General features: G+C 39.3%; 1 protein-coding gene across 5 annotated transcripts in view; it reads right to left on the bottom strand.

Annotated features, from left to right (window-relative positions):
* The window catches only part of ARHGAP44 (Rho GTPase activating protein 44), a 168627-nt gene that overhangs the window by 67872 nt on the left and 75819 nt on the right, over window positions 1-24936 (bottom strand). For all 5 annotated transcript variants that reach the window (XM_077892591.1, XM_077892590.1, XM_077892594.1 and 2 more), the window contains exons 2-3: window positions 10153-10192; window positions 9651-9755 (exon numbers count right to left, since the gene is read on the bottom strand). In XM_077892591.1, the coding sequence (XP_077748717.1) occupies window positions 9651-9755; window positions 10153-10192 (145 nt within the window). The remainder of the gene's footprint in view (window positions 1-9650; window positions 9756-10152; window positions 10193-24936) is intronic.

A 24936-nucleotide genomic window follows, 5' to 3' on the forward strand; every position in this document is an offset into this window, starting at 1 on the left:
TGAGACACCTGTGGGGATAAGGCCCTTCACTGGGTCTAACATGTTTTCCCCTCCCTGCGCTTAGCCATGTCTCCTCCAGTGAAGTCAGATGCCTTTCCCTCAAGGGATCAACTCATTACTCATCACTTCAAATAAAGTGGGACAGTCTTCTTGGTAAAAACTACACCATGCAACTCAGTACTAATGCATCCAAATTTAAACGTCACGTTCTAGTTGTCCTACATAAGCCACCCTGTCCACATTTCTGGAGACTTCAAGGTGCAGTAGTAAACAGTATGTGATGAGAGTGGGTACTCCCACGTTGTCTTTTTTAAAAAGTTAAAAAGCTTTTTAAAGCACATTTTTTTTTTAAAGTATCTAATGTGGTTAAAAAAGAAAAGAGTTTGGCAGGTATTAATGATATATGCTTGCAGAGGAACCATGCCTTAAGGTATGAGTTCTTAATCAGGAGTGATTCTGCCCTCTTGGGAACTTTGGCAATGTATGGAGGTATTTTTAACTTGTCACAACATGGGGAACATGACTGGTATCTAATGGAGAGAGGCCAGGGACACAGCTAAACATTCTGTTATGCACAGGACAGTCCTCTGAAATAATTACCAGTCCAAAACATCAAGAGTGCTGAGGTTGAGAGACCTGGTTTAAAGAGAAAGGTCTTCAATATGGAAACTTCTAAAATATCCCAATAATGAACTAGTGAAGATTCACTGCCTTAAATGTCAGATAGAACATGATACCATCACGGTATGGGTCAGCTCACACAAAGAGATCATTTTGGTTTGTGCTGGGCATCCCAAGTCCTGCGACTCCTGCCTTTAGGGCAGGGCCTCAGCTGTTCAGAATCCTTCTTTAAAATTTGACAAGGAAACAGAATTGGAAGGACCATACCTAGAACAGACTAAAGGGGACTTCCAATAGCCTAAGTTGACATCTTTTGGGTAAATATATCTACTGGTTGATGACTCGAGTTTTTCTAAATATGGTCAAAGATGAGCTCAAGTAGTCCTGTTAATAGGTGGAGCAGGGAAACTGTGCCTGTGGGTGGCTAAGGCCTGAGGGTCAAGATCAAGAGAACAAAAACAGCTGCTGAGGACTGCAAGGCTAGCCAGTGTTGGAGAAGGATGGTGGGGACAGCCAAATGTCTGTTCTGTAAACTTCACACTAGAAAAAGCAGCCCGAAGTGCAGGACTTTATTATTTTCCACTCATTATCTTCCACTCATCTAGTCACTTAACACTCTCACTAATGACTCTGAGATGCTTTCAGGTGGCAAAGAGGGTAACATTCAGTGGCAAAGTATCACAAAATGAGTTCTCCTGTTTCAATGCTCTTGTAAGTCTTATGATTTGAACACGGAGAATATCCTTTCTCTCACTTGTTCTGTGTCCTAGCTAGTTAGCTACCTGTTAGAGGACACCCTGAGAGCATGTGATCTTTAAGTGAGCTGGACTTAGGCAATCATTGGTTCCTTGCCCTCTTACCTTGTCCTTAGAACATTCATTCTACTTGCCTTGCCAAAGCTAGAAGCTGCCCTATGGACACCAGCCCTCGGAGAGTAAGGTGCTGGTGAGACCACCTGGACAGTATATGTGACCAAACCCAGTTAAGGACCCCCCAGTTTTTTTTTTTAAAGATTTTATTTATTTATTCATGAGATACAGAGAGAGAGAGAGAGAGAGAGAGAGGCAGAGACACAGGCAGAAGGAGAAGCAGGCTCCATGCAGGGAACCCGATGTGGGACTCAATCCTGGGTCTCCAGGATCATGCTCTGGGCTGAAGGCAGTGCTAAACTGCTGAGCCACCCAGGCTGCCCAGTTGAGGTCTCTTTATAAACTTCTAAGACTTGGCGAGTGGGTGTGATGACCTACCAATCTTGTGACCACCCAAGATGAACCTCATATATAAGCTCCTTTGCTTCTTAAACCTGCCACCTACCAAACCTGGAGTGGTCTGTCTCTTCTGGCGGTCTCTCCTTGCCCTGTGTACAAAGGCCAGTTTGGGAGACAACACTCTAATGGATTAATTTTTGACCAGGAAATACATGCATATGGCCCAAAACTCAAAAGTTACTAGAAAGTTTACAGCAACAAGTGTTCCTCCCACTCTTGACTTGTCTCTTGGATACCTAGACCAGACACCATGAGGGTGACTATCTTTTGTGTATCCTTCCATAAATACTCTAAGTGGATCCAATTATACATATGTGTACATCTGTTTTTAGTGGCTACTTTTCTCCCCACAAATGTTAGCATAGCACCACTCTGTGCCTTTCTTTCCTTTTTGTTTAGAGATACTGCTTTTATCATTTCCCATCATGACAGAGCTGTTCCATTCTTCTTTTTTTTTAATGGCTACATAGGTCACAGAACAAAGATGACAAAATTTATTTGAATAAGTCCTCAACTGATGGTGGAACTGTCACAACCCCGGGCCTGTGCTCGTAGCACAGGTGGCTCTCAAGAGGAAGAATCCCCTCTGGGACAGAGGCTGGGGGTGCATTTGTGTGCTGGGATTCCAAGGACAGGAGTGAAGGGGGTTAATTGGACAAAACCTTGGTGGAAATTAATGATTTGTTTTTATTTGTATAGATGCTTTTGAAATCAAAGAATGAGAAGGAAGTTGGCAAACAGAGGAAGGAAGAAATGAATCCAAAGTAGTATACCTTCATGTCAGAAAGGGAATAGTGACAGTCTGTAATCAAAGATGGCAGAAGAGGGGGCACCTGGGTGGCTCAGTGATTGAGCCTTTAACTCAGGTCATGATCCCAGCATCCTGGGATCGAGTCCACATTGGGCTCCCCGCAGGGAGCCTGCTTCTCCCTCTGCCTGTGTCTCTGCCTCTGCCTCTCATGAATAAATAAAATCGTTAGGAAAAAAAAAGATAGAAGTTAATGAACTGTAATCCTCAACAGACTACAAATTACTTCTATTTCTAAAGAGATTTCTCTGAGACTAAAGAAAAATTGAAGGCTCAGTAGATGGCAGGCACATGACTGCCTATACCCGAGGTGTTATCTGCTTTCTCCCCACCTTCATGGAAAAAGATATTGAGTCTCTTCATGTGAAGGATGTAAAGAAGGATTAAACTGCCCAAAGATCTACAAAAGGAGCTGAAATTGGTCTCCCTCCATGAACAAGGATCTAGGCTGAGAGCCACCCGATGTTTGGGGAGATAGTAATGCCTGGGTAAAAAGACCTAACTTAGCAAGCTTCAATCAGGCCAGCGATTTTTCAGATCAAAGAGAAGGTATTAAAAATAATCTTTCCCCTGATTCTAGAGTACTGAATTAAGGTTGGGGAAGACAGAATGTTCCAGGGTTTGGAAGTTGTCAATCTGACTTTTCTGAGATTGACTGTTCTCTCTAAAATATCTCGGGCACAAGTAACACAGTTTGTAGGATGACTCAGAGACAAAAAGTCTGATCCTAATATCCACTCTGTTTCCCCAACAGGCGCACACAGCTCCCATACCTTCTCATTCTGAAAACTGCTATCTACTCTCTTCTAATTCTGAACCCAGGCAAGTAGCTCTCTTGTGATTCACTCCCCAGAAGACACAGCCCAGACGTGCTGCTCAAGGCTCAGTAGTTCCCAATGGTCATCTCAGCTGAATGGTGGAGCCATAACAGGTTCTACTTCTTTAATATTTACTTACGTTAAGCAATGTGCTAGGCGTTTACATGGACTACCTCACCCAACTCTCAAACAACCTCACTGGGTAGGAATTCATTACTGTTATTACTGTTTCCCAAATGAAGACACAAGGGCCTACAGGACTAGCAGACTTGCCCAAGGTCAGGTATTATCAGGAAGCAGGGCAGCTGGGCTTCAATCTTAGGCAGTCAGCCTTCCAGAGCTTAAATGTGGAATCATCATGCTAAATTGCTTCTGTAGAGAACAGGAAAGATTCAAAGTGGCTTGCTGACACATTAGGCAGGTTCTGTGCCTAAAATACTCATGGGCCATCCATTCATGACACAAATGTATTTTTAGCACTGCCTACCCTGTGGCAGGCCCTGTTCTAGGCATTAAAAATACAGCCTTGATGGAGAGACAAGATCCCTGCTCCCATGGAACTCACTCAGCAGTGACGAGGAAAAGGTCACAATGATTTCAGTTCATGATACACACTCTGAAAAAATAAAAGGGAGTGATGTAATTGGGGGGAGGAATGGAACAGACACATTACATGGAAAAGGAAGCCATCTGGAGAAAAGGAAGCTGGTTATTGGAAGTGAAAAAGTTGCAGGCATGTCCATGTTCCGTGAGGTCAGTGCTTGGAGACAGTGATGACAGGGGGTGGGAGCAAGAGCTGAGCTCAGAGATGAAGGTGAAGGCACATTGTTAGGGTCTGAGGGTCAGAGTAAGGGGCTGAAATTTTACTCTACAATGGGAATCCTTTGGTGGGATTTAAGCAGGATGGTGGCAACATCTGATCTCTGGTGTAGAGAATGGATTATGAAAGGGACACGGTCATGGTAGAGTAGAAGACCTGCCAGGAATGGCCCTGTTTGGGCCAGAGATGATGCTTGTATAGACTAGGGTGAAATACTGAAGCCAATGGAAATTGGAGTAAGACATTCTCATTTGGGACATTCTCAAAGTCTGGGTGTGGAATAAAACAAATACAGGGTGATGTCTGGGAGTCAGAAGTAAGAAGGAAGTGGATTTCTGGTACGATCATGACTGTTCCATCTTCTTTGCTAGATCTTCCTCCCGCTTAAATGTTGCAGGTCGGGACGCCTGGGTGGCTCAGTGGTTGACTCTGCCTTTGGCTCAGGGTGTGATCCAGTGGTCCCCAGATCGAGTTCCACATTCGGCTCCCTGCATGAAGCCTACTTCTCCCTCTGCCTCTCTCTGTATGTCTCTCATGAATAAATAAATGAAATTCTTAAAAAAAATAGATAAATAAAAAATAAAATAAAATGCTGTAGGTCCTGGGGTTCTTGATTCAAGGGCCATTTGTCTCCTTAGGTGATCTCATCAAATCTTATAGAGTCAAGATTCGTGCAACCCAGAGACCCTGAAAGCCCTCTCCACTCCTAAAACCCCCACATCCACTCAAGTCCAAGAGGCTCTACATCATGTATCTGCCGCTTCTGACGATTTCTCTCCATCTTCCCTGATCCCAGAACATCTTGCCTCTCACCTAGATCGCTTCCATATTTGTCTCTAATTTCCACCACAGCCTCTGCCCCCACTTATCCATTTTTCACACAATTGCCAATAAATCAGATCATGCCCCTCATGATTAAAACACTGGCTCCCATGGCTCTTAGGAATGAAGTCCAAATCTTTCCCATGCCCTTTAAGGTGTGATGGGGTCCCCACGCCGTCCATCTCCATCTTCAGCCCTCCTCATCACTGTCCATATTCCAGTCACTGGCCACCTTCGGGTTTCTCAAAGATGCCCCTGACTCCCTCCTGTCTCTGAAAATTCTGCCCATGTCACCCCATGTCCCAGAAGCACCTGTTCACCCCTTCTGGTGCCATTACTTCCTGCTGTCCTTAGAGGCCACTTCCTCACAGAAACCTTCTATTGTTTAATTCCCAGTGAGTGCTTCTTCTGAGTCCTGAAACCTTATCTGAGGAACTAATGACTCCATGGACCGGCTGCTTCCCTGTACGGACAACTGTGAGCTTCCAGAGGATGGGGATCCTTCTGGGTTTGTGGAGCACTTGGCAGGTACATGGGCTCACATGGCGGATATGACACTTTCCAAGCATTTATCAAGGAGGTGGAGGAGGACTCCCGCTAACAGTGTATTTGCTGCATGTGACTCCCCAACAAGAAACGCCAAGGATGGTGAAACACCAAACATTTTCCTTATATGGACAGTCTTAAAACCGATGAATTAACCAGTGATTAGCCTGGACTACAGGAAGCAAAATGGAAACCTAGTTCATATCCTTTCTATTCTCCATCCCACGTAAGGAATCCAGTTTAACTCAGTGCTCACCAAATGATCCTGCTCTGGTCACTCAGGTAGTGGCAACAAAACTTAGAGTCTCTGTCGGCTCCCATGTGACAGTCAGCCCCAGCTTTCAGAGCCAAACTTTTAGAGGCATAGGATAAAAGCTTTGGTGTTGGAAACTGCACTAAACTGCTAATGAGCTTGTTTAAAAAGAAGTGACAAGGGGCACCTGGGTGGCTCAGTAAGTTAAGCATCTGCCTTCGGCTCAGGTCATGAGCTCAAGTCCCACACTAGGTTCCCTGCTCAGCGTGAAGCCTGCTTCTCCCTTGCCCTTTGCCCCTCCCCCTGCTTGTGCTCTCTTGCTCTCTCAAATAAATAAAATCTTTAAAACTACATAAATAATTTTTTAAAAAAGTGACAAATAGCAACAACCTGCCCTGCACTCCAATAAAATGCCGAACACTAGCTCTTAAATGTCTCTTCCCATTCTGAGACCCTAGGACTCCACTTGGTCACTTCAGTTGACCTCACTCCCTTGGAGAATGACCATCTCTTCACCCTCTCTTGCTCGCTCTTTTTACTGAAGTACAGATGACACTCGATGTCACATTAGTTTCAGGTGTACAACACAGTGGTTTGACAACCCTGTGCATGAACGCTAGGCTTGCCATGAGGGTAGCTCCTATCTGTCACCATACAATGTCATTACAATACACCAACTATAGTCCCTGTGCTGTGCCTCTCATCCTCGAGACTTATTCAATCTGTAACTGGAAGCCTGGACCTCCCTACTCCCTTTCCCCAGCATTTCACCCATCCCCACATGCTCTGCCCTCTGGCCACCATCAGCTTACTCTCCATATTCACCCCTCAATCCTCTCTAAACACCCAACCACTCCTTTTAGTCTTTGTTCCTTACTTATCTCACTCCCACTTTTCTCATTCTATTTTTTTTTAAGTTTCTCATTTTTAATCTTTTTTTCTTTTCGCCTGTTCCTTGGATCTTGACACATCTCCATACCTAATAATCTCTAAGAACTGAGTACATATTTTAGGATTGAGGCAATTAGTAAGTGTCATGTCTCCTATTAAATCCCTTGATGTGTTACTTTAGAAAAAATGGAAAAATGTATTTGAGTTATGGCCTTAGAAACTTCCTCCTGCCGGTCTATGGCTGTTAAATATTTAAAAGAGCTCTCTGACTTTCTTTTTAGCCGGATCATATATTCAGTTCTATGAGGACACCAAAAGACTGATTGGCCCGAGAAATCATTGACCCCAACACTGAAGTCTGTGCAGTGAAATCACTGACCTTTACATACTTGAACACCTACATCCAGCACAGACTTCCTGCAGGTCAACCAGATGGGTGTCCAGTTTGCACTATGATCAATGGAGGAGTGTGGCTACAACCCTCAGGGCCTGACCACTGCCCCTGTGGTCTCCCTGTCAACAGAAGCCTGATCACATGTGTCCCAGCAGGTGCACCACAGCCAACCATGGCAAACCCTTTTCTCTTCGACACATATTCACCTCCTCAGCCTTCCTTGTAGTTAGGGAGACATAAGAGAAATGTTTCTGTGAAAGACTTCTTTTCTCCCTGATAAAAGCAACAACAACAAAAAAGCAGGCAAAGATAGTTCATCCTCTTGCCACACTCATGCTTTCTGCCTCTGATGCAGTTATGTGAAGACGTGATGCCCGGAGCTGCAGCAGCCACATTACAACTACTGGGAGGAGCCAGAACACTGCAGAACTGCCGACCCAAAGCTGATGAATACACCTTGGGACCCGCTACTTCAGAATTTCAAGTGATATACTAAGTGCCCTTTTTGCTGAAGTCACAATTACTCCGTGCGTTCACGATGTCTTGGTATTCTGAGGCTTTGACATCTGGTGTCTTGCTGACCCAGGAAGGGATCGCCTCTGCCAGGGTTAGCCAATTCTTAGAGACAGTCAACAACTCACCCATGTGGGTGCCTTTCAAATGCAAACCAACCAATCCACAGCCTACACCTCAACTACCTCTTTTATGGGAGCTCTCATTCTCTGGGCCACCGTCCACCTGCCCTAACCACTTCAGGGCCAGGTACCAGACAACTAGAGATGGTCCTGTGTCCCAGGACCTACTGAGGTTGCTCAAAGCAAGCCAATCCTAAACCTCTCTACACTACCTCACCCACTCCTCCCAAGCGAAAGCACAATTGAGTCTCTTGCCCACATTTTCCTCCTTCTATCCTGAGTAATCCTGATGCTTCTCCATGTGGTCCTACACACAGTCTGCTCTGCCCTCCATCAAATTTATGTCAGTGATCATCTTATCTGTTGGCCTCACCATATCTTAAGTTTTCTATTAATATACTATATTTTAGAACATGTGCCTCCTAACTGATATAGCTTACAAGACCCTCAATTCAATTAAAACCCAACAAATCTAGGTGATTTTACCTCATCCCAGAAAAAACGATGCTAGTAGTAATCAACCTACCAACACCGAAGGCCAGTTTCAACCCTCTAGTGGTAACACTCAGTTGATACTGCTGATACTAAAATATTCTGTATTGTAGACCAGTCATTTTAAAAACAGTACTTCTTAGAACAAATGAAAGGAAGTGGGTCACAGGCAGGCCTGGCAGCAGGCCCCTACCCAAATGTCTATCTCCTGGAGTCCCACCTTAGGTGTTTGTTTAATTAATGGGTTTCATGACTCTCCCTTTAGACTATTCAGGCTCCCCTGGCTGAAATTCCTGATACACACAGAATTACCTCCATAGATATTTTCCAAACCTGTGAATGTTTTATTTCTACCATACGAAAGAGATTCCTGCTGGGAATATTAATAAAGAAGAGACCAGGGCTGGGAAGAAGACAGGATGATTGACAGGGCAGGCAAAGCGGGTTCTTGTAGTGCAGCGTAAGACGGGGATGAAGTGTCAGGACACATCACGTGCCTGTCACTAGAAATAAGGCCACAGGAGCTGGGGGTGTCAGGCTCAGAGAGACCACTGGGAAGCAGAAGTCAACAGTAACTCCAGGTCAGAGACAATCAGACACCAAACATGTTGACTGTAAACTCAAGGAGGATTAAAACATCCTGAATGGCAGATCCCTTGTAATAAAGCCAAAGGAACATCTAAGACTATATTTTAATCTTTGGTGGAGCTGGGGGCAAAGGAGGAGGTCAGGAGGGAAGTGAGCCAGCAATGATTGTTTCCAGCCAGAACCATTCAACAGAATCACAATAAGCAACACCTGTTATTACTAATGTAGGTTACATAGAAGACGTTAGGATAACCTTCCTTCAGCAGGCTCCCTTTAACTGTTTTGTTACAGGGAAAATAATTTTCCAAGGGTCTTTACAGGTCACCTGTAACCTCCAAAACCATAGTATCATTTTTTCCATGAGATCTTAAGGTACTATGGAGGTACATGGAATTTATGAATGAGCTGGAGCAGAGAAGACAAAGGTTGAAGCTTCCCTAACAGTGGAGTCCAAGGAGAACAAAGAGAGGGACCATGTCCAGCCTGCTCAGGATGGGGGATGTTTCAGGCAGCATTAGAGGGCAGGACGAGGGAGGAAGGGGCTGCCACACCATGGAAACACACCACTTGTAAATTCTCAGACACAGAAATGGCTGAGACACAGTTACACCAAACACAGCCCCAGGAGTGGGTCCCCTGTCCTCCGTAGGCAAGTTTGAAGCTGCCAGCGGGCATTGGGTAGAAAGGCACTTACAGAACGCTTGTCGGCCTCGGCCCCTTGCTGGCCCTGGAGACATGCAGTGAGCTTCTTGTGCGTGCTATGGGAAACTTGCTTCACCAGCTCCAGGCGCTTCTCCACCTGCAGACAGAGCAGTGGGTGGCATAAGCAGGTGAGGGCAAGGTCAGCAGAGGTGGGGCCATCGTCTGGATGACTGTGGGAAAACTGTCTGACCCACGCTCTACAGAGGCAAGCACTGCTGGGGGAGACAACACGCAATGCTGGAGAATAGGAGGAGGAGCGGTCGCTGACTGAGGGGCTCTCTGTTTTAACCCTGCAGTCAAATGACTGCCATGTCTCCCAAATACTCTTCCCTAAATCAGTATTTAAAAACCATAAAGGAGAAAAAGTTATGTCTACAGAGACTGCACAAGGAACAGTTTGAGCAGCCTGAACAGCATTGGGAACAGCATTGGGCTCAGTTTTAATGGGAAGACATATTTGGTTTCCATACACGAGTGGCCGGTGAAGACCTTACCTGAAGCAGGTCTTCACTCAGAACTTCAGTCTTTTCTGCCCTAAAGAGAAAAAGAGAGAAACGTATCAGAAAAAAAAAAAAAAAATTGGAACACAGTTTCATACTTATTCCCCACTTTCTCTATCCATGGCAAAACTAGAAAAACAGACATCAGTAGCAGAGATTTATATTAAAAGAAAATACAGACAATACTGGGATTTACTGGGAACCTTAATAACCTCTGGCAAACAAGATCTTCCAAAAAGCCTTCTGCTATACACTTGAACCTAGATGAAGGACAGCAAATATTTCTTTCTTTCCAGATATTCTTTAAGTAACAGGATGAAGCATGTTCCCCAACCTGAACCCCATGGCCTCTGCTAAACAAGCAAGTGAAAGTAACAGAAATCTGAGCAGGGATCAATAAACAGCAAAACAAGGGGGAAAACACTGAGTCCTGGTGACCAACGCAAATGTCACCATTGAGATGTGTCCCCACCAGAGAGTGGGGGGCTGGATTCTGAGATTAACACATTCAAAGGGTAGAACTTGGACGCTGGCTGAAATTGCCCCAACCCCTGTGTCACATCAGGGGAGAATGAGGATCTTCTTTGGGGCAAAGCATTCTCAATTTATTGTCTGGAGAATCTCAGAGATAGGGTTCAGTTAATGATTTCTCTCGCATACCTGTGTTCTCTGTGTCTCTGAGAGTCTCTCTCTCTCTCCTTCTCATGCTCATACATACAAACTACAAATTCCCATGAAAACAAATTATCAAAACTAAAGATACAGAGAAGGGGTGCCTGGGTGGCTCAGTGGTTGAGCATCTGCCTTTGGCTCAGGTCATAATCCTGGGGTCCTGGGATCAACTCCCACACCCGGTTCCCCACAGGGACCCTGCTTCTCCCTCTGCCTGTGTCTCTGCTTCTTTCTCTTGTCTTTCATGAATAAAATCTTTAAAAAATAAATAAGTAAAAAATATAAAAATAAAGATACAGAGAAGAAGAAACAACTTATAGAGAGCCTGAAGGACTTCGATGACCAGAATCATCAAAGACTGACATATGTACAAAATGTTGAAGAACAAATGATACATTCAAACACTAGTATGAGGACCTGTGCTTCTGGGAGGACAGAGTGAATACATTTCACCTATTTCCCTCACTAAGTGAAAACAAAACCCTGGAACCTTCCATATAAAACAAAAAAGAAAACTCAAGGTGGACAGAAGACAGACTGGCTAGCTACCACCAGGCCCGATGAATGGCATGGTGTGGTGGGGAGTTTTGCTTCATGTTATTCCACACATGGAGCTTTAGAAGTTATGAATCAAAACAGCAGTGAGAATAGACAAAACAAGCCCAACAAAAACCAGATCTCTGTAGCCAAAGAATCAGGAAAGAAGCAACCTGGCAAGATAGAAAATGTTCATAGACAGTAATTGCTCACTCTAGCCAAATGCTACAGAAAGTAACAAAAAAACAAAAAACACAACTGTTGTCCTACTCCATCCATATGAGCAAACACTGGGAAAGGAGCCTAGCCTTCCATACTTACCAGGCTGTATAACAAGGCACCAAATCCCACTCCCCCCCCCCCACCCCCATCTGCCTGGCTAGTGTAGCATCATAGGCATTTGGAGGTGGGACATTTATCACTGCTGGGCCATAACACTGGAAACCACATGAATGGTCCACACATCTATCCCTCACACTCCCTCAGGAAGTGATGTAGCAGGAGGCAGAAGAGAGAGTCAGGACTTTTGTCAACATCCAGTAATAACAAAACCATTCTCTGCCATGGCATCAATGCAAGTCACGTGGGGACCTATAATGAATCACTCTCACCCCTCTCAGCTGGGGAGGTATCAATGAAGGCCTAACAGGGAGCCAAAATTCCCACTCCCACCCAGCAGTAATGAGCAGCACCACCCTCTAGGGGGACTGGGAGCCAGTGAAGGCCAAGTGGCAAAACCTGGACTTCTATTTCCAGCTGGCAGAAACAAAGTAGAATTCTCCCTTCCCCTGCTGGAATGATAGGGGGAAAAAAATCAGCTAAAAGAGAAAGTTTCAATAAAACCTAGAATTTCGGGCAGCCCCTGTGGTGCAGCGGTTTAGCGCCGCCCGCAGCCTAGGGCGTGATCCTGGCGACCCTGGATCGAGTCCCACGTCAGGCTCTCTGTATGATGCCTGCTTCTCCCTCTGCCTGTGTCTCTGCCTCTCTGTCTCTATGAATAAATAAATAAAATTTATAAAAAAAAAAAACCCTAGAATTTCATAATATAAAACAATACTCAAATTTCAGGAAAAAATTGCTTATCATATCAAGAATCAGAAAGATCTCAAGTTGAATGAAGATAATCAATAAATCCCCACAGCAGAATAACAGAGATGTTTGAATTATCTGACAAAGACTTTAAAAGTATTTGCTGTGAAAATGCTTGGATGAGCATTTATGAACATGCTTGAAACAACAAACAAAAAAACCCAGTCTCAGAACAGAAGATGATTTTAAAAAGAACAAAATGAACATTTTAGAGTTGAAAAATGCAACGATAAATTTAAAAATCCCAGTGGACAGGTTCAACTCTAGAATGGAGGAAGCAGAGGAAAAATTGGTGAACTGGAAGAAAACACAAGAAAAATTTCCCAGTCTACACAACAGAGCAAAAGTAGACCAAACAAACAAACAAGAACAAGAGACCTGTGGAATTATAACAGAGGATTAAGTATTTATGGCATCAGAATCCCAGAAACAGGATAAGAAGGTAGGGCTGAAAAATAGTCAAAGAAATAATGGCTAAAAAGTTACCAAATTTGGCAAAAGATGTAATACTCAAAAAGCTGGGCAAACCCAAACGGGATAAACACAAAGAGGTCCTCACCAAGATTCATAGTCAAATTTCTGAAACTAAAGACAAAGATTTGACTGCAGAGAGACAAAAATGATACCTTACAAACAGAGAGGAAACAATTTGAATTACAGATTTCTGATGGGAAATTACAGAGGACAGCAGGAAGTGGCACACCATTTCTCAAGTACTGAAGGAAAAGAACTGCTAACCTACAATCCTACATTCAGTGAAAATATCCTTCAGGAATGAAAAAAGTCAAGATATTCTCAGATAAAGGAAGACTAACAAAATGTGCCATAAGCAGGCCTGCCTTAAAGAATAGCTAAAATTTCTAGACAAAAAACAATAAAAAAAGAAATGGTAAAAGAAATAACCTTGAAGTATCAGGAAGAAAAGAAAACACTATCATGAAAAATAGTAAATAGTTTTTTTTCTCCTCTGGAGTCTTCTAAGTTGATGGTTGAAGCAAAATTCATAACATTGGGTATGTGGCTCTAAATGTATACAGAGGAAATATTTAATACAATTATATTATAATTGGGAGAGGGTAAAGGGACATAAAGGGAAGTAAAGTTTCTAGATTTCACTCAAACTAGTAAAATAATGGTACCAGAAGACTGTGATAAACTTTGTATATGTAATACACCTTGATCCACCACTAAAACAGATACACAAGGAGATACACTCAAAAAAGCTTTAGAGAAGTCAAAATTTAACTCAGGAGAAAGAAAGAAAAGGAAAACAAAACAATGAAAAACAAAATAAAACAAAAAATGAAATGGTACACAAGTCTTAAGATAGCTGGACTTATATTAAATATAAAAGGCCTAAATACACCAATTAAAAGACAGAGATTGGCAGAGTGGATTAAAAATACATTGTCTAGGAGCACCTCAGTGGCTCAGTCAGTTAAGCATCTGCCTTGGTCTCACGTCATGATCTCGGGGTCCTGGGATCGAGCCTCATGTCGAGCTCCCTGCTCAGTGGGGAGTCTGCTTCTCCCTCTCCCTCTGACCTTTTCCCCAATCATGCTTTTTCTCTCTTTCTTTCTCTCAGGTAAATTAATAAAATCTTTGAAAAATATATGTTGTCTAAAAGAATCTCACTTCAAATATAATTATATAAGTAGACTGAAAGTAAAATTGTAGAAAAATATACTATGTGAACATTAGTCAAAAACAAGCAGGAATGGCTATATTAACATATTAAGTAGATTTCAATATAGAGAAAATGACCAGAGACAGAAAGTAACCTAATGTGATGATAAAAAGTCAATCTACCATGAAGACACAGCAATCCTAAATGTAAATAAACTAAACAACAAAACTGCAAAATGTGAAGAACTTCTAAAATTAAAAGGAGACAAAGACAAATTCACATTTACAACTGGAGACTTCAATATCTCCTTTCTCAACAATTGACAGACCAATTAGATAAAAAAAAATTAGGGAGAATAAGAGCACAATAACTCCATTAATCAATACAATTGAATGACATTTATAGGAGACTCCATTTAACATCAGAATACACGTTCTTTTCCAGCGCTCAAAGAACATATACCAAGACAGACAACATGTAGGGCCATAAGACAAACCTCGATTCATTTGAAATAACTGAAATAATATGTGATGTACTCTCTGACCACAGTAGATTCAAAATAGAAATCAGTAACAGAAAGATAAGACAGAAATACTTGTAAAATCCAAATACTTGGACACAAAATAAAAACACTTCAGGGCACCTGGGTGGCTCATCGGTTGAGCATCTGCTTTTGGCTCAGATTGTAATCTCAGGATCCTGGAATCAAGTCCCACAGCAGGCTCCCTACAGAGAGCCTGCTTCTCTCACTGCCTATGTCTCTGCCTCTCTATGTCTCTCATGAATAAACAAATAAAATCTTTTAAAAAATACTTCTAAATAATCCATGGGTCAAAGAGAAAGTCTCAAAAAAAATAAATAAAAAGTACTAGACTGAATAAAAATGAAAATACAATGTATCAAAATGTTGGATACAGCCAGAGCAGTGCTAAGAGGGAAACTGACAGCACCAAATCCATACATTTAGGAAAAGAAACATTCTCAAATTAAAATCTCAGTTTTTACTGGAACACCTATAAAAAGTTAACCAAAACATATCCAAAATAAGGTGAAAGAAGGATATCATAAGGGCAGAAATGAATTAATTTAAAACAAAAGATGCTAAAAGAGAAAAAAATCAATGATAGAGTTGGTTCTTTGAAAAAAATAAGTAAAACTGAAAAACACTATAGCATGACTGAAGAGAAAGAGAAGACAAATTACCAATAATTGGAGTGAAACAGGACATATCACTACAGAACCCTATAAATTTCAAAATGTCTTCAAACAACCTTACACACATAAATTTGACAACTTATATGACATGGGCTAATTCTTCAAAAAACACAAACTATCATAATATACCCAAAAGGAATAGATGACTTGAATAGCCTTATAGCTAGTAGGAAACTGAACTTGTATTATTAAGTTCCCCCAAAAAAACCTTCAGATCCAAAAGGCTTCACAAAAGAATTCTACCAAATGTTTAAAGACATTAGTTTGACCTTGGGTTAAGCAATGAGTTCTCAGATATGATATCAAAAGCATGATCCATGAAAGAAAAAGAATTGGTGCATTAAATTTCATCAAAACTAACAGCTTTTGTTCTATGAAAGGCAGTGTTAAAAAATGGAAAGACAACCCACAGAAAGAGAAAATATTTGCAGACCAGATACATGAAAAGAATTACAGCCAGAATATATAAAGAACTTTCAAACTCAACAATAAGAAAAAAAATCCTATTAAAAAACAGGCAAAAATTGGAACAGAAACTTTATCAAGGAAGATACATGGATGGCAAATAAGCATAAGAAAAACCTCTCGACACAAAATGATAAAACCCCTATGGAAAACAGCTTGGTAGTTTCTTATGAATTTGAACATGCACTTGCCACACAACCTAGCAATGCTACCTCAGAGAAAATAAAATTTACATTCATACACACACTAATACAACATCTCATGAATGTTCACAGCAGCTTTATTTGCAATAACAAGAAGTTGGAAGCAACCCAAACCGTCAACAACTGAATGGATTAATAACAGAATACTACTCAACAATATAAACAGGATGGGAATACTGATGCATGCCACAAATGGACAGATCTCAGAAACATGCTCAGTGAAAACAGCACTCTCAGAAGGTTATACCCATACTGAATGACTCCATTTCACCTTTAGCTGGAAAGGTGAAATGATAGAGATGGAAAACAGTACTGAGTGACACCAAATGGGGTGGAGGAGGGTTTGCCTCCAAAGGGAATTTAAGGTAATGGACTGCTCCATATCCTGTTTGTGGGTGGTGGTTTAAACAAAATTGTATGTGTTAAAACTCCAAGAACTGTACTGAAAACATGAGGCTTACTTTGTGTAAGTTTTTAAAGTAAAAAGAAAAAATAATTTTCAAAGATTTTACTTATTTGAGATAGAGACAGCAAGAATGGGGTGAGGGGCGGCAAGGGAGAAGGAGAAGCAGACTCCTCCTTGAAAAGGGAGTTGGACACAGGGCTGGATCCCAGGACCCTGAGATCATGACCTGAGCTGAAGGCAGACAACTACCTGAGCCACTCAAGTACCCCTTAAAGTATATTTCTAAAATAACAGATAACAGACACTAGTCAAGTCAAGAAGGAAGTCTGACTGGAGTCAAGTATTCTAAGCTCCTAGTATTGATTGTTAGAGGTGGTAAAGTGATCATTTAGATTTTGTTAGGCTAAAAATTACATGATAGGGCAGCCCGGGTGGCTCAGCGGCTTAGCACTGCCTTCCGCCCAGGGCGTGATCCTGGAGTCCCAGGATCAAGTCCTACATCGGGCTCCCTGCAGGGAGCCTGCTTCTCCCTCTGCCTGTGTCTCTGCCTCTCTCTCTGTGTCTCTCATGAATAAATAAAATCTTTAAAAATAATAATAATAAAATAAAAATTACATGATAAACATTTGAAGGGCAGCACTAAAAGAGCAGAAATCAAGTATGTATCTTCCACACTAATAGAGGGGAAAATACCAAAACAGCATAACAATCCACAGTAAAAACTAGATGAATCAAAACAAGGGGAATAGACAGTAGCAGATGAAGCAGTATAGGAAAAAAAAAAAAAAAGAAAAAGTAGCATGAAGTAAAATGGCAGCCACCAGTTCAAATATATTATTAATAAAAATGGATAAAATATGTCAGTTAAAAGCTAAAGATGTTCAGTTTAGAAATAATAATAAAATAATAAAAAATTTTAGCTCTATTCCAAATTCTGTTTAATTCCAAATTCTAGCTCTATGCTAATTCCAAAAAGTGAAACACAAAGAATTGGGAAGATTAAAAAAACAAACACACAAACAAACATACCAGGCTATTTCCAATTAATATTACTGTTGGCCAAATAGACTTCAAAGCAAAAAACAAACCAAAAAACTACCCAAAACCAAAAACCAAAAGAAGATATTATAAAGGGAGAGGGGATCCCAATACAATGAAAAAGTCTACCTCATAAAGAGCCTGTAAGAATCTGAACTTGAATGTACCTGATTAGAATCACAAAATATATAAATCAAAACAGATAAAACTTGAAGGAAGCCCTACAAAAATATATCATAATAAAGTGTCATCATTCCTCTTTTAATTAATGAGAGGTAAACACAAAAAAGAAGTTAGTAAAGATATAGAGGAAACATAAGTTCACAGATTTGACAGATATAAATGGAACCTTGAATCTAATCATTTCAGAATATAAATTCTTCTCATTAAGTGCACATTAAGTATTCATTTCCAAAACTTAACCACTTTATTAGTCTAAAAAGCACATCTTGGTAAACACCATACAATGTTCTCTTACCCCAATGCTATTTAGGTTGAAATAATTAACTAAAAAGTTAAAATTCAAAACAGCACACATACAAGATTTGGAAACCTTAAAACAATTCTAAATAGATTAAAAAGAAATGCTTAGAAATTTAAAATATTTAGAATTGAAAAACATTCAAAATCTCAAACTTGCCAGCAAAGTGATACTTTCAAAAAAATACAAAAACTCAAATGCTTATTTTAGGAGAGGCTGAAAATATTGAGAAATATAAATACAATAAAATTAAAGAAATGAAAAGGAAGAAAATAACAAAGAGAAGACATTAGTAAAATAGAAAAAAACATAATAGAATCACAATAGTCAAAAGCTAATTCTTTGAAAAGGCTAACAAAATAGTAAATATTTATAGGATTTATCCAGAAAAAGACAAAAAAAAAATGAGAAAAGGAATAGAAGAACAATAATAGGAAATAAAAGTGGAATATAATGAGTGATACTGCAGAGGTTAAAAAGATAAGTGAAAGTTATGAACAGCTTTATTTTGAAAACACACAAAATGGCCAAATAGCTAGAAAAATAAAGCAAGCCCAAACTGACTCAAGAATAAATAGGAAGGCCAAATACTCCTATAAACCTTTAAAACACACACACACACACACACACACACACACACAGTAAAACAGTAATTAAATAACTTTCCACAAGGAAAAAAAGAAGACCAAGATATTTAATAGGAAAATTTTCAACAAATGTTTCTTTCTAAACTTGTACAAACTCTTCAAAAGAATAAAAAAGCAACACACACAGCTCATTCTAAGAGATAAGTATAACTTGTGACCAAAACTAGACAAGAATGCACAAAGAAAATTACAGATTGGTCCTACATTAGCAATCATAACAAATATTCTTAAAAAAATAATAAATTAGCACATTATGAATAAATTAGATTAATTGCTAGAACACAGAGTAGGTTTTTTTAAAGAGTTTTTTTAAAGACTTTATTTATTTATTCGTGAGAGACACACAGAGAGAGAAGCAGGCTCCAGGCAGAGAGCCTGATGCAGAACTCAGTCCCAGGACTCTAGGATCATGCTGTGAGCTGAAGACAGATGCTCAACCACTGAGCCACCCAGGCTTCCCAAAAAGATTTTAACTAATCTCTGCACCCAAAGTGGAACTCGAACTCAAATCCCTGAGACCAAGAATCACATGCTCCACCAACTGAGCTCCCAAGAGTAGTTTAACTTTATATATCTGCAAGTATAATCACATTGACTTCAAGGATAAACCATACTATCTCAAACAACACAGACAAAATATTTACTAAAGCACAATGCCTATTCATAAAAAAATCCTTACCTTTGTTTTTTTAAACATATCTATAAAACATTATTCTTAATGAGAACATGTTAAAAACATTCCCTTTAAGGTCAAGAATAAGACAACAATGCCTACTATCACTTTCCAGTCAGCTCAGTAAGACTTAAAAACTGAAGAGAAAGAACACAAACTGACATAATCTATAGAAGTTATTAAAAATAATGAAAGCTTAGAATGATAGCTGGATATAAAAGCAATATAACAAAATCAATATAACCAGGAAATACTTAGAAAATCTAATTTTAAAAATCATTTAACACAGAAAAAAGGTAGAATAAATTTGATAAAAGATGGGCAATATCTTACAGAGGAAAAAATTAGTAAAAGACATTTACAAAGACAAATTGAGAGATGTACTGTAGTTATGGATAGAAAGAATTAACTTTATAAAGATAAAAGTTCTCTTTATATCAGTGCAACTTCAATAAAAAATCCAAATAAGGACTTTTAAAAACTAATTTAATGAGCTGAATCTAAAACTTATATGAAATTGCAAAGACATAAGAAAAAAAAATCATCCTTAGAAAGAATAGGCTAGAGGAGTTTCACTACCAGATACTGAAACTATTTAATAAAGTCAGAGCAATTAAGACAGTACTCTATCAGTGTTCACACTGAACATGAGAACTGAAGAGAGTGTCCAGAAATATACCTAAACACACAAAAAAATGACAGAGATATTATCCAAGGATTGCGGAAAAGGGGTGTGATTCAGTATGTAGTGCTGGGTCAACTGCATATCAAAAAAAGGGAAGGGAAGGGGAGGGAAGGGAAGGGGAGGGAAGGGGAAGGGGAGGGAAGGGGAAGGGGAGGGGAGGGAAAAGGGGAGAGAAAAGGGGAGGGAAGGGAAGGGAAGGGAAGGGAAGGGAAGGGAGAAAAGAAAGAAAGAAAGAAAGAAAGAAAGAAAGAAAGAAAGAAAGAAAGAAAGAAAGAAAGAAAGAAAGAAAGAAAGAAAGAAAGAAAGAAAGAAAGAAAGAAAGAAAGAAAGAAAGAAAGAAAGAAAGAAAGAAAGAAAGAAAGAAAGAAAGAAAAGAAAGAAAAGAAAGAAAGAAAGAAAGAAAAGAAAGAAGAAAGAAAAGAAAAGAAAAGAAAAGAAAGAAAAAGGAAAAGAGAGTTTTACCCAAAACCATGCATAAAAACCAATCTCCAATGAATTAAAGACTTAAATTTAAATCATAAGACACTAAACTGGGAAAATACATATATAACGTCTTATATTTCTGACCATGGAATGAGACTTTGGAGAAACAAAAGATTAACTATAAAAGAAAGGAATAATAAATATATTTACATAAAAATTAACTTCTGTTACAATAGTTGAAAAAAAATATAAAGAATCAGGAAATGGAGGAAGACATATGTAAAAAAAAAATGTTTAACTGCCAAAGGATTAACATCCATGTTGTATCAGAAACTTCCAAAAGTCAATGAAAAAAGAAAAAAAGGAATAACTCAATAGAAAAATAATCTGAAGACCAGCATTTCTTAAATGAGAAACTTCTAATCATTAACAAAAATATTAAAAAGTGGCCAACCTCATTAGTAACCAGGAATATACAAATTAAACCTGCACAGAGATACCATTCTCTACCAACCTGACAAAAATGTATGTCTGACAATTCCAAACAATGAAGATAGGGAGTAAGGGAAATCTCTACAAAGCACTACCACAAGTATAAATTGTTAAAAAGCACTGTGGATAACAATGTGTCATTATCTTGTACATCTGACACTGAAACTCAGTATCCAAACAAAACATCTTTTAACAGCACGGACGCAGAATATTTACTCTTATTATGTCTGATGTACTCTAACACTTCTATTACACTCACTAAATTGATTCCATTATCTCTAATGGGTTGGAACCTGTATTCAAAAAACACTATCCTAGAGAAACCCCCGCATATGTACCAGGAGACATTTACAAAACATTCCTACCAGGTTTTTTGTTTTTGTGAAGTTTTTTGTAAAATAAAGAAAAAAAATAGGGGAAAAAAGTCCTTCAAAAAGAGAATAAAGATGTACCAGAAATAATAAGATACTGAGGAATAAACCTAACAAAGAGGTCAAAGACCTGTTACTCTGAAAACTATAAAACAATGATGAAAGAAATTGAAGATAACAAAGAAATGGAAAACCATTCCAAGCTCGTGAAGCTCATGGATTGGAAGAACAAATGCTGTTCACATGTCTATAGTATGCAAAACAATCTACACATTTAATCCTATCAAAATACCAATAGCATTTTTCACAGAACTAGAACAATCCTAAAATTTGTATGGAACCACAACAGACCCCGAATAGCCAAAGCAATCCTGAAAAAGAAAAGGAAAGCTGGAGGCATCACAATTCCAGACTTCAAGTTATATTTCAAAGCTGTAGTCCTCAAAACAGTATGCTACTGGCACAAATACAAATACATGGATCAATGGAACAGAAAAGAATCCAGAAATAAACCCACAATTACATGGTCAATTAATTTTTGACAAAGCAGGAAGGAATACCCAACAGGAAAAAGTGTCTTGAACAAATCCGGTTGGGGAAACTGGACAGCTATATGCAAAAGAAGGAATACTCAACCACTTTCCAATACCATACACAAACATGAACTCAAAATGGATTAAAGACCTCAATGAGTGTGAGACCTGAAACGACAAAAATCCTAGAAGAGAAGACAGGTAGTAACTTGACATACCTTCTTTCAAGATACATCTCCTGAGGTAAGGGAAACAAAAGCAACAATAAACTATTGGGACTTCATCAAAATAAAAACCTCTGCCAAGTAAAGGAAAATAATAAAACTAAAAGGCAACCTATGGAATGGGAGAAGATATTTGCAAATGATAAAGGGTTAGCATCCAAAATATAGGAGGAATTTATAAAACTCAACATCCAAAAAACAAATAATCCAATTCAAAAATTGGCAGAACACATGAACAGACATTTCTCCAAAGACATACAGAGGGCCAAAAGACACATGAAAAGATGCTCATCATCACTTATTATCAGGGAAATGCAAATCAAAACTATAATGAGATATCACCTCACACCTGCTAGAATGGCTAAAATCAACAATACAAGAAACAACAGGTGTTGTGAGGATGTGGAGAAAAAGGAACCCTTGTGCACTGTTGGTGGGAATGCAAACTGGTGCAGCCACTGTAGAAACAGTGTGGAGGTTCCTCAGAATGTTAAAAATAGAATTATGTCATGATCCAGTAATCACAGGATTGGGTATTTACCCAAATACAAGAATACTAATTCAAAGGGATACATGTACCTCATGTTTATAGCAGCATTACTCGCAATAGCCATGACATGGAAGCAGCCCAAGTGTCCATCAACTGATGAATGGATAAAGAAGATGTAGTATATATACACAATAGAATATTAGTCAAAAAAAGAATGAAATCTCACCATTTGTAATGACATGGATGGAGCTACTGGGTATAAAGCTAAGTAAAACAAGTCAGTCAAATACCATGCGATTTCAGTCATAAGGAGAATTTAAGAAACAAAACAAATGAGCAAAGGGATAGAAAGTAGAGAAAGAGAAATCATATATAATATATATAAACATTTTTTTAAGATTTTATTTGAGAGAGAAAAAGGGAGAGAGGGAGAAGTATACTCCCTGCTGAGCGAGGAGCCCAATGGTGATTCTTGAAAGCAGTGTCGAATAGGTGAAAAAATAACAGAAAGACTACTTAAATTATACCACTTCCATAAAATTCAAAGCTAAACAACATACTGTTAAGGGATAAAACAGATGTAGCAAAATGAAAAGAAAGCAAAATTACAATTGCAAAATTTCAAATAGTGGTTATCTCTGAAAAAAGATAGATTGGATTGGAGGGATATACAGGTGGCTTCCACATAATTGGTAGTGAGTTTGATTCTAAATTTGTATAGTAGGTTCATGGCATATAGGTAATCTGTGTATTAAACAATAGATAATATAACAAAATAACAAAAGTCAACCGTTAAGTATCTAGCATAAACTTTTATAAATGATTACCACAATCCCACAAAAACCAACCAAAAAATTACACCCATTGGATTCTCTATATTTTGGTTAAAAAAAAAAACATACACACATATACCTCACATATACCTTATATATACACATAATGTATATATAATATAAACATATCATGTTATTAATTTTATATATAATTTTTAACACATACAAATTTTATATATGTAAACATCTTTAAAGTTTTTACTTTTTGCTTAAAAAAAAAAAAGAGTTGAGTTATAGGATCCAGACAGTTGTTAGCTACAGCAATTACAAACACATTAACTAGATGCAAACCAAAATAACCAATAAAAACATTGTAGCTACCCCCTGATAAGAAAACTACAAGTTCTGGTTCTCTGAAGGAAAGTCTCTTGTACTGGAGACAAATTCTGCTCAAGCTTGTTCTTAAAAATTTGGGGTCATAAACTTATTTGAAGAGCCAAAGGATTTAAGAAAGTTCAAGAACACCTTTTATTGAGGGAAAGACTCAACGATATTGAGTTGGGAGGAACAAGGAAGTCAACCCATTTTCCACTCCTCTGAGACGAATTCCTTCCATCACTCTTGAGGCATTTCAACAGAGCATGAGACTGACCAATGGACGGTTATCTTCAAGGAATAGAAGTGGGCTAACAGGTGACGCTATTTTTAGGAAGCCTAGTATTTTTGGCCTCATCTTTGTAAATGAAAGACAGAGCATCATCCATTATCAAGACAATGAACACTACCTACCATTTTCAGGGGATGAGTCATCATCCCATGAGATGACAAGCACTGGGTACATCTGGGTACAAGTCATGTCTTTTTTATTTTTCACATCAACAGACTAAAGCAAAACAGAACTCTAGCAAGCTGGTCTAAAAATTGTGCATTGTTCTACTTATGAGCTTCAGGAGAACAATCAACACCACCTACAAAAATCTTGATTGTCAGTAGCATTACACATGAGCATGTTCAGTCATGGTGGCATTTCCCAAAATGTGTTCCGTGAAAAAAAGACACAGAAGAAAAAGGTCCTATGGACAACTAATTAAACACTGGATACTGTGTTCTCCATTAATGGAGTCTCATTAAAATGTTAGAGGTTCCAAGAAGTCCTACAGTAAATAAAATGTTTTAATGTGAGCTAGTCTATCATTCCCCGGCTGTATAAAAATAAGCAAATATATCTCTTATGACACCAAGTGCCAAATATACTCTAGGAATAATGTGAAGCAGAAGGAAATATTCACTACGCTACATCTTGATTCTGGAAATCTCCCCTGATATGCTACCTAGGAGTTATGGCCTCATCACAGAAGGACCTTTGGTGGGACCAAGAGCTAAATCAATCAGGACTTGCCAGCTGCCATTACAGAAGTCACTGAGCAAGGCAGCGAGGCTGCTTTTCCAGCAGAGAGAGTCTCCTTACAAACCATTTCAGATATGAGGTCATCAACTTGCAACACCCAAAAAGTTGCCAAATCCCCTTATTTTCATATCACTAATATTTTTGCAGCCCCTGTGGGCTCTCTTTCTGTTTGGATGGTCCCAGGCTAGCCCAGTAAGGCTCAGCCATGAACTGCCATCAGATCCTCCCAGTTGAGGTCTGCATCTCCACCATCTTCACCCTCCCATTCATCATTCACACTGTCCTGAGACATCATGCAGAGGAAGCAACAGGACCAGACAGGGGGG

The sequence above is a fragment of the Canis aureus genome, chromosome 3, assembly GCF_053574225.1.
Source record: "Canis aureus isolate CA01 chromosome 3, VMU_Caureus_v.1.0, whole genome shotgun sequence".
In the NCBI taxonomy this organism is placed as follows: Eukaryota; Metazoa; Chordata; class Mammalia; order Carnivora; family Canidae; genus Canis; species Canis aureus.